The sequence below is a fragment of the Eubalaena glacialis genome, chromosome 12 (assembly GCF_028564815.1).
Source record: "Eubalaena glacialis isolate mEubGla1 chromosome 12, mEubGla1.1.hap2.+ XY, whole genome shotgun sequence".
Lineage (NCBI taxonomy): Eukaryota > Metazoa > Chordata > Mammalia > Artiodactyla > Balaenidae > Eubalaena > Eubalaena glacialis.
The window spans coordinates 18,356,400-18,369,648 of NC_083727.1; the positions used below are offsets into that span (position 1 = coordinate 18,356,400).

Here is a 13,249-nt window from a genome sequence, read left to right on the forward strand (position 1 = left end):
CTACATGTTCATCATATAGCTGACATTAACTAACAGAAATGTTACTCATAGGTACTTTCTACAAAGTCAAAAACTTTTGAGAATGACTATTTTTAAAATATTTCTTTTGGCTTGATCAGTTATCTCTATCACATATACTTAATCCCTCCCTAATGACATTTGAAGTAAATTTTAATGTAAACTTTCATATCCCACAGTGCACGTTATAAAATGTAAACATAAGAGCTTTATTAATGAAAAGAGTAAAGAGGAAAAATGCATAACAGACTGTGTGAAATTAAGGTGTTCTACAATATACCTTTAATGATCATATGGAATAGAAAAACCATCATGTTTGCTATCAATTTGTGCTCTGATTATCTCTTAATGACAAAAGAAAACTGTTTTAAACTATTTTTTATAGAAGAAAATATTTAAATTTCATTAATACTAAGTATAATGCTTCTATATTATTCGTCCTTTGTTGCTTTAAGAACAATCAGTAATAATCTCAGATGAGCCCGCAGAATGAGCTTACCTACTTCAGATCTACCCCATCGTCTCTTTTCTGTCTGTGTGCTATTCTAGGGACCAATCATTTATTGTCCACCGATGGTCTCATCTGCTTTATACTCCAATACAGGAATAATTTAGTTACCAAAATGCACATATTTTCCTTTCCTTTTGGCTTTTTAAAACCTTGAAAGGACATGAACAGTTTTACAGTATATTTCTACAGAAAATACTTTGTACGTCATCAGACTAGACTCTTACATAGATAATTATTGACAAAGGATGCTTGTGATTTTTTCCATGCGACAGCATGTGCACTAAGATTTAATTGGCTCATCACCTGAGTGTACTGGAACTGTTAGCAAGTAAAGGGCATATTAAAACGGGAGCTGAACATTTTACTGAAATAATGAAACATTTTTTTTAAGCAATTTTAATTAAATAATGCAAAGGTACATTGGGTTAAACATTTTATAAAAATTCAAGCAAAATTAAAAACTTAGCCAATTTCAACATTTCTACAAATTTAACCAGTAACTATTTTGGTCAAATCCACGTTTAGCTGAATCAATGAGAACAAGGACAAGGGACCTTGAAGTATTCTCCTCACCACAATGGAGGTTTTTCTCACTTTCCACACTGCATAGCCATTACATGGAAACTCCCAGAATCATGAGCAGTTCAGTCATGCTCTACACTTTTCTTTTCAATGAAAAGTGATGTATCGCCTTGTTTTGCTTTTGACAAAATATGGACTAAACACAAGTATACAATAACAAGAATCCAAGAGTAGCCCATACACAAGTCAACTATGTGTATGTTTTTATTATTTAAAGCCCACCATTCAGCTTATCTGTCTAAAGATATGGTAATAAACAGTTTGTGTCTTTTTCACTAATGATACTGATGACCAGTCAGTTGAAGGGAGGGAAAGTCCAAGACAGCCGTTTATAATTCAGTCAGTGACACAAATATAACTGTTTCAGCTTCAGGACTTCTGACTTATTGCCTCTCCCTCAAAGAGGTCAAACAATGATGGCAGATAACGACAGCACAGAATCTTTTGGCATGTGAAAGTTTAATACAGGACTGACCCAGGAAAAGTCCCTGCCATGTCTCCTCAACATCCCTGTTTCTTCATTTGTAACATGTGACCGTCCTAGCTCCCAAACCGTCAACTCGTAGCTGGCCCACAGCATATACTCCACGTTGAGTGTGTGTCAACACTCCTCAGTTAAAGCCGCATGACTGAGGTCAAAGAGTGCATGATTGTGCTAGGAAAGAACAGTATCCAGTGATGAACATCTCTTTAATGTTAACTTTCCTAAAGTGAAATCAATAAAATAAAAAAGGAAAATTCTTTTTCCTTCTGGCTGAAGTTGGACTTAGTTGGATTTCTGGTTGTCAGAACTGGTACCACTTCTTATCTTTGTATTTCAACATCATCTAAAGGGGAGAAAACACGAAAAACACGTTTTAAAAATGCCAGAATAACAACACTTACAACTGGTTGCTATACTTTTCCAAAACATGATATCATTTTGAAACATTCTCTCATTTTTATATTTAGTATTTATACAGAAAGCAGGAAGCAGGAACTGTTCCGTTTCAAGGAAAAAGGAATGCAACTATGAAGAACTAGCCTAGAAGGTCCTCACATTTCCTAAAGACATAAGTAAATTTTGGCTCAGTGCATTCTTTGGTGACCTAAGCTAATAACTTAAAAAGTAAGGTAACTTTCAGTTCTCTAAAGTGAATTAAAAATAATGCTTAAAGAACCTGGAGAATGAAAGGCTGAAATTACTACTGCTGCCATCTACAGTTTACTGAGCACTTAACTCTGGGCCAGGCACTGTATAATATACTTTCTCTACATGATTTCACTTGGTCCTCACAACAACTCTGTCTGTTAGGCATTATTAGTCTCCCTATTTTACAAATGACGAAACTGAGGCTTACAGGGGTTAACCGCGGTAACACAACGGTGAAACTGGGATTTGAACCCATGTAGTCTAATTCAAAAACCCATGATCTTAACCACCTCAACGTACTGTCTTCCTTAGACTCTCAAATATGGCTCAGGAACGTTTGGTAGAAGGGAAGAGTGAACAGCTAGGGATTGAGCTCTTTGCTAAATATTTTGACTGTAGATATATCTGAGGTTAACTGAACCGTTAGATGCCTTAGAGATCACATTCAGGGGCAGGGTTATGCCAACAAAAGGCCTGACCTAGATTGAAGGCACTAGCCTGTATCTGAGGTGTGTTGGCCTAGTATAAGGACTCACAAAAGATCTCTGAATCTCTCTGAAAGCCTGGACAAATCTCTCCCAAGTCAAGTTACCTCTCATACATTCTAGGTGTCAACATTATTGAGCAAGGAGGAGATGACTTTTGACTTAAAAGTTTAAAGAAGAGTTATTACTGACAGAGTGGGTACTCAAATATAAAAATAAGCTTAATATGGCTTCTTCAGGTAATACATTCAAAATGCCTTTGAGGGCTAGGCTAGGAACTAAATGTGTGAAGTAGCCCAGTATAAAGCATCAAGGAGTGGCAGAACTGTGCGTCAAAATGAAGAACGTGTATTCCACCTGACGGCTTTTAAATTGTTTTTCAGGGGTACTATTCTGGCTAACAAAGTGTATTTGTAAGAAGGCCAGTTAGGGATCCCCTACGTTAGAGCATCTGTTTTTTAAGCTCCACCACAACTTCCTAGTTCAAAAAGATGAATTCGTTGCAAAAATGCACATTACTCCTCTGTGTGAACTGGTCTACAGACAGATTTAGTATTGTTTCACTGAATAAAAACATTGGGCAATTTCAGTCATTTAGATCTACCTAAAGAATCAAGAGGCAAATTATTTCCTTCTCTAGGAGAAGTTAGTAGTAGAATCTGAGGCATTTAGGAAAATTAGCTTTGTTGTTGTTATTGTATCCCCTAAGAAACCGTTTGCAAAGCCACTGGCTTTGTTTACAAAAAGCCTGAAGGTGAGCAGGTACCTTCAAAATTTATAAACTTCAGTAAGAGACCAAAGGCTACTGAGACATATTCTTGTAATGGTTCCCTCTGGTGGCAAAAATTAGGAATTTGCAACCATACTGAGGATACATGAAAATTCATGTGTAGAAATACAACAGCTATAAAAATACGGTAATTTTCATACTTGCTTTACCTAGGCTTTTTGGCTTAAATATTTGACAGACATACCTCGTGAGCATGTTTAGAAAATGAATCTGCACTGGATAACATAGCTGCAGTTCTTTCTTCCAGGTCACTAAGTTTCTGCCCTCTTTCATCTAGTGCCAACCTGGCTCGTGCTAATTCACCAACAACTCCAGATGCTGCTCCTTTCACGCCTTCGATGCCACCAGGGCCAGGGATATGCTGAGCAAGACTTCTTGAAGCCTTTCCCGAGGATGATTCTCCAACTGAATGATTTGATAAATGAAAGAGTAACCCAGAAAATGAAAATTTTTTACTAATAAAATCCTACTACCTGATAGCATTAAAACACACTTGATTGACAATATAATTGAAGTATTTATTTATTTTACTATATAATTACTTTTTTATTATGATTGTTTTAATAATTTGTAGATACTTTTCAAACATACAAAAACACAACGTACATTAATAAATATTCTATTCTATACTAGTTCATATAATAGAACTTGAGCAAAAAAGTGACTGGTAATTATTTGTTGAAATGAATAATGGGTATACTGATACCACTTTAATAACAGTAAAAAAATCACGCTTAAGTGTCCAAAAAATTAAAGATAAATTAACTTAAAAATTCAAAGACATAGATTTAAATATACATATTTATTTTAGTTTATTTACACCACACTTTCTCTTACTTGAAATACTATGCTTAGGCTTAGAAGAAAAATGTAGAATTTATTCAGTATTTCTTTTCAGTCCCCAAAAGTTGTAGATAACCACATCCCTTTCTTTCTATCCATTTATCTTGTCACTTACCAAATAGATCAACTTCTTCTTTCAAAAGATCTCAGGAATTCATTGCTTCCTTTCCCTTTATAACCTAGACTCTCATCACCTAACACCTAGATAACTGCAAAAGTCTTAAAATACATTAAAGACTGATGTCAGATTCCCTCTTTCTCCAGCATACATTTCTTTCTTTAGAAATGTAACTCATACCATAAAATTTGGCCCTGAACAATTCAGTAAATTTTAGTTTATTCAGAAGGCTGTACAACTACCATCACTAATTCTCTAGCATTTTCATTACTCAAACACAAAACAAAACAAAACACCCAAACAAACCCATGATTATTAGCTGTCACTTTCCATTTCCTCCACTTCTCAGTCCTTGGCAATCAATAATCCACTCTCTGTCTCCATAAATTTTCCTGATCTGAACATTTCATACAAATGATTCACACACTGTGTGGATCTGTGTCTGGCTTCTTTAACTTAATGTCAAGATTCAACCATATTGTAGCATGTATCAGTACTTCATCCTTTTTAATAACTGAATAATATTCCATTGTATGGATATGGATATATGACATTTTGTTTATCTGTTCATCAGTTGATGGACATTTGAGTTGTTTTCACTTTTTGGCTACTATGAATAATGCTGCTATGAACACTTGTACAAGTTTTTGTGTGAACATATGTTTTCAATTCTCTTGGTTATATACTTAGTAGTGGAATTGTTGGGTCATATAACTTTATGTTTAACTTCTTGAGGAACTGCCAGAGTTTTCCAAAGAGGTTACATTATTTTACATTTCCACCAGCAACTTGTGAGGGTTTCGATTCTCCATATCCTTGAGAAGATTTGTTACTGTACATCTTTTTGATTACAACCATCCTACTAAATGTGAAGTGGTATTTCATTGTGGTTTTGATTTGCATTTCTCTAATGACAAATGATATTGAGCATCTTTTCGTGTGTTTATTGGCCATTTGTATATTTTCTTTGGAGAAAAGTCTATTCAAACCCTTTGCCCATTTAAAATTTGGGCTATTCGATTTTTTATTGTTGAGTTATAAGAATTTTTTAATATTAGATACTAGACTCTTATCAAATATCAGACTATCTTTTTTGACTTTTAATTCTGATGAAATCCAATTTATCTATTTTTTTCTTTGGTTGCTTATGATTTAGGTGTCATATCTGAGAAACCATTGCCTAATCTAAGGTCACAAAGATTTATACTTAGGTTTTCTTCTAAGAGTTTTATAGTTTTAGCTCTTACATTGAGGTCTTTGATCCACTCTGAGTTAATTTTTGTGTATGGTGTGAGGTCGGGGTCCAATCCATTCTTTTGCGTGTGGATATCCATTGTCCCAACACCATCTGTCAAAAAGACCACTCTTTCACCATTGAAGTTTCTTGGTATCCTTGTAGAAAATCAATTGACCATACATGTATGGGCTTACTTCTGGACTCTCAATTCTATTCCATTAGTCTATGTATCTACCTTAATGCCAGTACCACACTCTCTTGATGATTACAGCTTCGTAGCAACTTTGGAAACCAAAATGTGTGAGTCCTTTATCTTCTTTCTTCTTTTCAGAAGAAAATTGTGTGTGTGGCTATTTTGGATCCTTTCCATTTCCATATGAATCTTAGGAACAGCTTGTTTCTTTCTTCAGAAAACCAGCTTGGACTTTGACAGGGACTGTGTTGAACGTATAGATCAACCTGGGGAGTACTCCATCTTAGCAATATTAAATATTCCAATCCATGAACGTAAGATATTAATCCAATTATGTCTTAATTTCTTTAAATGATGTTCGAAGTTTTTAGTATATGTTTTAGTATATGTTTTCCATATGTTTAGTATGTTTTAGTATTTTTTCTTTTTGATGCTATTATAAATGAAATTGTTTGCTTAATTTTTGGTTTGTTCATTGCTAGTGTACAGAAATGCAATCGATTCTTTATATAGATCTTGTATCCCAAAATCTTGCTGAACTTGTTTATTGGCTAGAATGTGTTTTAAAAATTTTTTTAATTAAAAAAATTTTTTGGCCACGCAGTGCAGTTTGTGGGATCTTAGTTCCCTGACCAGGGATTGAATCTGGGGCCACGGCAGTGAAAGCGCCAAGCCCTAACCACTGGACCGCCAGGGAACTCCCTAGAATGTTTTTTTGGTGTGTGTGTGTGTGGTTTCCTTAAGATCTTCTATATGCAGGGTTATGTCATCTGTGAAGACAGGTAATTTTGCTTCTTCCATTCCAAACCTGCATGCCTGTATTTCCTTTTCTTGCCTAATTGTCCTGGTTAAAGCTTCTAGTATAATGTTAATAGAAGTAGTGACACCCTTTGAATTCCTATATAAAATTTAGAATCAGTTACAAAACTTGGGGGGGGGGTTGATAAGGACGTCATTAAATGTTTATTTGTGTACATGCATATATCAGTTTTGGGAGAAGGGATGTTCTTATTGCATCTTCTACCACACGAACATGGTATATCTCTTCATTTATTTGGGTCATTAACTTCTCTCAACGAAGTTCGATAATTTTCTACCTTCCCCATGGAGGTCCCTGAACATCTTCTGTTAAGATTTATTTCTAGGTATTTGATTTTTTTTGATACTCTTGTGGTAGGTAGAATAATGGCCCCCCCAAACCCCCAAAGATGATGGCACTCTAATTCCTGGAATCTGTGAATATGTTACCTTCGTGGGAAAAGGGACTCTGCAGATGCGATTAAGTTAAAGACCTAAAGGTAGACTAATTATACAGGTAAACCCAATGTAATCACATGTGTTCTTAAAAGCAAAGAGCTTTCCCCAGCTGTGGGCAGAGAAATGTGGCTTCAGAAAAACAGAGAGATGCAAAAAAGTTGCTAGCTTTGAAGATTAAGGAAGGGATCACCAGCTATGGAATGTGGATGGCCTCTAGAAGCTGAAAAAGGCAATGAAACCATTCTCTCCTAAAGCCTCCAACAAGGAACACAGTCCTGGTAACACACCAGTGAGACCCATGTTGATTTCTAACCTATAAAACTGTAAGATAATAGAATTTCTGTTGTTTCAAGTCACTAAGTTTGTGGTAATTTGGTATAGCAGCAATGGAAACTAATACAAAGAGCAATTTTTAAAATTTCATTTTTTACTGTTAATATGATATGAATAAATTTTATTTTTATATGCTGATTATATATAGTCAGTTTACTAAACCATTATTTCTAATGATTTAGCTACAGATTTTTTAGGCTTTCTAAATATGTCATCATATCAAACATTCACAAGTGATTATTTTGTTCTCCCTATCCTATTATTGTACCTTTTATTTCGTTTTAGTTCCCTTTCCACACTCTCTAGGGGCTTTAATACATTGTTGAATATATGTGGTAACAGAATTATATCTCATACCTTATCTCAAAGGAAAAATTTAAAATATCTTTTAATGTTCCTGTACTAAGTGAGATATTTGCTATAGAGTTTTGGTAGTTAAATGTTGTATCATTTGTAGCTATAATTTATCAAATTACTTTCTAGGAATTTTTATCATGAATGGATACTGAATTTTAACACATCTTTTTTGCATTTATTGTGGTGGTGGTATGATTTTTCTCTTTAATCCGTTAATATGGTGAACTACCAATTAACTTTTTAAAAAATAATAAATCAGCTTTGAATTCCTGGAACAATGCAAACTTGGTCTTGACAAATCATCTGCATTGTGATTAGATCACACACTCTTAATTCTAATCCATTGAAATCTGTTGATTTTTTTAAAAAAATCATCTAACATAACGTAAACTTAAAAAAAAAAAAACTAACTTTTTGTAATGTAAGTTTCAAACATATAGGAAAGTAAAAAGAATTGCATAATAAACATCCATATATCCATGATCTAATTTTGGTAATAGATAACATTTTTTTTTTGGCCATTTGACTGTGTCTGTGTATATATAATTTTTGAATGGAATACTTAAAAATTTATTATAGAAATTGATATTTTACTCCAAAATACTTCAGTATTCATGTATAATTTCCCTACAAATATCAATAGAATACATTTTATGAACATTCTGTATGTGTTTGAAAATGTATATTCTGTAATGTTCTTTAGGTTTAAGTTCCTTCATTGTGTTAATATCTTCTGTACCCTTGCAACCTATTTTTTGTCTGCTGTTATATCTCAATCAATGGATATATTTTAGAAGTCCCCACTATGATCGAGAAATTGTCTCTTCTAGCAGTTATGTCCATATTTGTTTTTTATATATACTGAAGTCAAAATATTAGGTATACTTAATAATGCCTTAATGTTTACTCTTTCTGATATTAACATAGTCGTACCAGGCAGATGATTCATTTGTGTTTTCTACCTTTTAAAATTTCAATCTTTCTGTGCTCTTATATTTTATTTTATTTTTTATTTAAAAAAATTTTTTTAACATCTTTATTGGAGTATAATTGCTTTACAATGGTGTGTTAGTTTCTGCTTTATAACAAAGTGAATCAGCTATACATATACATATATCCTCATATCTCCTCTCTCTTGCATCTCCCTCCCACCCTCCCTATCCCACCCCTCTAGGTGGTCACAAAGCACCGAGCTGATCTCCCTGTGCTATGCGCTGATCTCCCTGTGCTATGCGGCTGCTTCCCACTAGCTATCTATTTTACATTTGGTAGTATTTATCTCTTATATTTTAAATGTGTCTTCTGTAAGCAATATACTTTTCCTTCTTTTAAAATTTAGTCTGATAGTCTTTATCTTTTAACTAGAATATTTATTTTACCTACATTTACTACGGTTATTTATATTTAAGTAAATCTACCATCCTTCATGTGCTTTCTAGTTATCTCACCTGTTTTGTGTTCTTTCTTCCCTCCTTTTGGAAGGACTATGATTTTCCTGCTATTCATCAAGTTATGTACTACTTTTCTAGGTTACAGAGGTCACCCTAGAAATGACAACAAGAATCCTTAACTTATTAATGCTAATAGATACTTTTTACAAGTCTCTCAAAAAATGCATGGATCTCAGATCACCTCAAATCCATTTATCATTTCTAATTCCCTTGATTTCATGCAATATTTTGGATCACATTATTTATGTGTGTATACACATACCACAAGACTTTGCTTTACAGTTTATAAAGATTTCAGTAATTATAATTATGCATGTATTTATTACTTTCTTTCCAAAGCATTGTTTCCTATATTTCTGACATTCCATTAAGATTATTTTCCCTCTATTTGAAGTACATCCTTTAGCATTCCCTTTAGTGTGATAGTGAGGCTTATTTATTTGTTCACTTGTCTAAAACTCTCTCGTTCTTGAAGAATATTTTCTTTTCAGTATAGAGTTCTAGATTAAGTACTATCTTCTGATAATAGGATGATAGAAGATCATCCTATTACCTTGGCTGTTGAGAACTCAGTCCATAACTTGTTAAAAGGTACCTATCATTTTTCTCTAGCCACTTGTAAGTTTTTCTCTTTGTTTTTGATACACATTATTTTCATGTGACCTATCTAGTTGTGGATTTTTAAAAATTATCTTTCTTGGAATTAATTGGCTTCTTAAATGTGTGAATTGCTGTCTTCTATCAATTCTGAAAAATTCCCAGCCGTATCTCTTTACATATTGATTCTTCTTCACATTCTTTCCTATCTCCTTCTTGAGAAGGTCTAACATATGTTAGCCCCTCTCACTGCAGCTTCTATTTCCTTTATCTTCTCCTATGTATCTTACATCTTTTTGTTTCTCTGTGCTACATCCTGGATGTTTTATTTTGACCTACATTTAAGTTATGTAATTCTTTCTTCAGTTGTGTCTAATTTGTGGTTAAATTCATCCACTAAGCTTTTAATCTTGGTTTTTGAATCGTTCATTTCTAGAATTTCATTTTAGTCTTTTACACATTTGTTGTATTGATTTTATAGTTTTCAGTTACCTGATAAAATGTTCAGGCATGGTATTCATACTTATCCTCTTGAACATAATATGAATAATTATTTTATAGTCTGTGTCTGATGATTCCAATATTTGAAGTACCTGTGATTCTGCTTTGGCTTTTTCTGTTTTATTGATCATGGTCTTGATTCCTAGTATTCCTGATTACCTGACTACATGTTTGAAAAATTATTTCTAAAAATGATTTGAGGACTCTGAATATGTTATCTTTCTTTAGAGAACATTTTCATTTGAATCTGCCAGTTGCTGGGGACTTTAGCAGTTTTCAAAAATCTTAATTAAAGTTGAAAGTTTTCTGGGCCACTCAGATCATCTCAAGCTGAGCTGAAAGTCTGTGTGTCTGTGTGTGTGTATGTACTGATTTACTTCCAGTTCACCTTTACTCTTAAGCTGTGGTCCTTTGGGGTCCTTGCAAAGAGAAAGAGTTATTTATCAGGGTTCCCATCTTAGCCAATTCTGGGAGCCTACCTTGCTAGTCCTAACACAGTTTAGAATCTCAGCTTGCTGCTTTAGATTAGCAAAGTACTCCAGGGTAAAAGTGGCCTCAGGTTGCCACGCTTACCACCTTTCCCCACGGATACTGTCTTCACTACACTGTTAGCTCTTCGATGTTTTTGAGAAGTAAAAAATGTATATATGTTTGAATTTTGTATAACTTTGTCAGTTAACCTCAGTAAGAATGTTATTCTAAAATATCCATCCCCCGTGACTTGAAGAACAGTCTTCATTTTTTAAATGAATTAAAACTGACCAATCCTCATTACCCAGATGACTGAACAATCATTTGGGTAAGTTTTTAAAATGAACTTGCACTACACACTTACTTGCTGGTATTTAATCTTACAGTCTTTCTAGTCAACCAAACAGAAAAGGAAAATTCTAAAATATTCTAGCAAAAAAGAAAGAATAAAAGAAAATAAAAATTCAAGGATAGCTAAGAGCTCCTATTTGAAAGAAAGGTCAGACATTCATTGATTCATTAGTTCATTCAAGGACAAATTTCTGATTTGTGCCAATTCTATGGAAGGTAGTAGATGAACCAGATTTTATACTTTAAATGACCTTCTAAGTGAGACTAGTTCTGGAAGTTTTGTAAGATAAAATAAATGTTTAAGTAAAAACTTTTCAAAGTTAAGGTCATCAATTAAAGTCAATTACAGAATTAAAATAATGAAGATCATATTTAATGAAAGTCAAAAAATATTTTTTAAATTATTCATTTAAAGCTGTGAATATTCCTTTTTAGCCACCTGAAGCCATTCCGATTTTGGATTCCAGAGTAAACTATTCCCCTGACTTGAGTTAGAATATGGCAGAATATAATTTTATGTATTTTGCTAAAACATGGGTCTATCAATTGTTGTGACAGAGAGGAAAAAGGTGAACATAATTTATACATGTAAGAAAAATTTATATGGCTTGAATGTTTCTGTTTGATAGACATATTATCCAAATTAAATAAATCAACTTACATAGTTCTTCTCTATCAAGAGATTGTGCACCACCTCCAAACAAGCCTTTAAAGAATCCCCTGTTTGGTGCTTCAGGTGTTTCTACAGGAGTGAAGAGTTCACCCAACATTTCCTTTAAAATCAAAACAAATTGTAATTGTTAAAGTTTCAGGGACACTAAACTATAATTCACAAAACCATCACTGTAAACTCTTTAACTCAAACTTACAACATTACCTGTTGAGGTTCACAAACAATGAGTACACTTCAAATGATCAGATCTAGAACATTCTGACTTGGTCAAACAGTAAGTTATTAAGACTAACTTGACTAAGAATAACTTGCTGCTTGCTACTTTGGCTAGATTACTTTTTTCACATTTTAAGCAAAGATGATATTCCTGCTTAAATTGTAAGGAGATTCCAATCTTAATGACAAAGTGTTCATATAACTCTTATCAAGAATTGGTAACTGGATTAATAACTAGGTCTTCTTACATTAGAAAGAAGAAAATCTATTAGCAAGTTGAAAAGTCCAGTGTAATGATGATACACAGTCTTGGAATTATCCAAAATAGCTGAGTCAGAAAATTAGTAGTTTAGAAAGACATACATACTTCTTTTTTCATAAACATATGCTGGGAAGAGAATTATGCCAACATAAACCTGGAATTTCAGAAATCTGGCAGGGAGATGGAAAGGCTTCTTTCTATATTGTCAGATTTTTCTGAAATTTTTGTCAATATTCTTCAGAGCACAGAAATGGTAAAAGTAAGTCAGGAGACAAGAAAAATTGCTGACATCTTACTGACTTTGTAGATGAGACATAAAGAGGGAAGAGGAGTTTCTATAAAAAAAAGGATGGTAGCAATATTATTTGCAAGGCAGTTTTGGGAAGCTTTAGAAGCAAAATAAAAGTATAGTGAGGCTTTGGGATTGCATTTCTGCCCATTAAAGAGAAGTAGGTATGATACAAAGGACAAGTACACCACTGGTTCCAGGTAGTTCTGTTGTATTCTGATATTACATTATTACAGTTGGAGCTAAAGTATGTATTTTTTAGAGTTTCTTCCTTAGGGCTGGGCTAAGAAAGTTAATAAAGAATGTCCAAAGATTTTACATTTAGATATATCTGTACACATATATATATTTTTGGTCACGCCACGCAGCTTGTGGGATCTTAGTTCCCCAACCAGGGATTGAACCCGGGCCAACGGCAGTGAGAGCGCGCAGTCTTAACCGTTGGACCACCAGGGAATTCCCAGATATATCCATATTAATGTTGTCTCTCCAACCAGATTATAAATGAAAGGAGATAATATTAACACTATACAACACAGAGTTTCATTTATAATGTTGAAGTGGATTGAAGGCTTTACATTT

At 33.6% G+C, this 13,249-nt stretch overlaps 1 protein-coding gene across 4 annotated transcripts in view; it reads right to left on the minus strand.

Moving 5' to 3' along the window:
• Positions 1 to 1,291: 1,291 nt before the first annotated feature.
• The window catches only part of STXBP5 (syntaxin binding protein 5), a 169,079-nt gene continuing 157,121 nt past the window's right edge, over positions 1,292 to 13,249 (minus strand). For all 4 annotated transcript variants that reach the window (XM_061206752.1, XM_061206751.1, XM_061206750.1 and 1 more), the window contains 3 exons: positions 11,889 to 12,000; positions 3,703 to 3,923; positions 1,292 to 1,938 (listed from right to left, as the gene is read on the minus strand). In XM_061206752.1, coding sequence (XP_061062735.1) covers positions 1,897 to 1,938; positions 3,703 to 3,923; positions 11,889 to 12,000 — 375 coding nt within the window. In that variant the 3' untranslated portion in view covers positions 1,292 to 1,896. The remainder of the gene's footprint in view (positions 1,939 to 3,702; positions 3,924 to 11,888; positions 12,001 to 13,249) is intronic.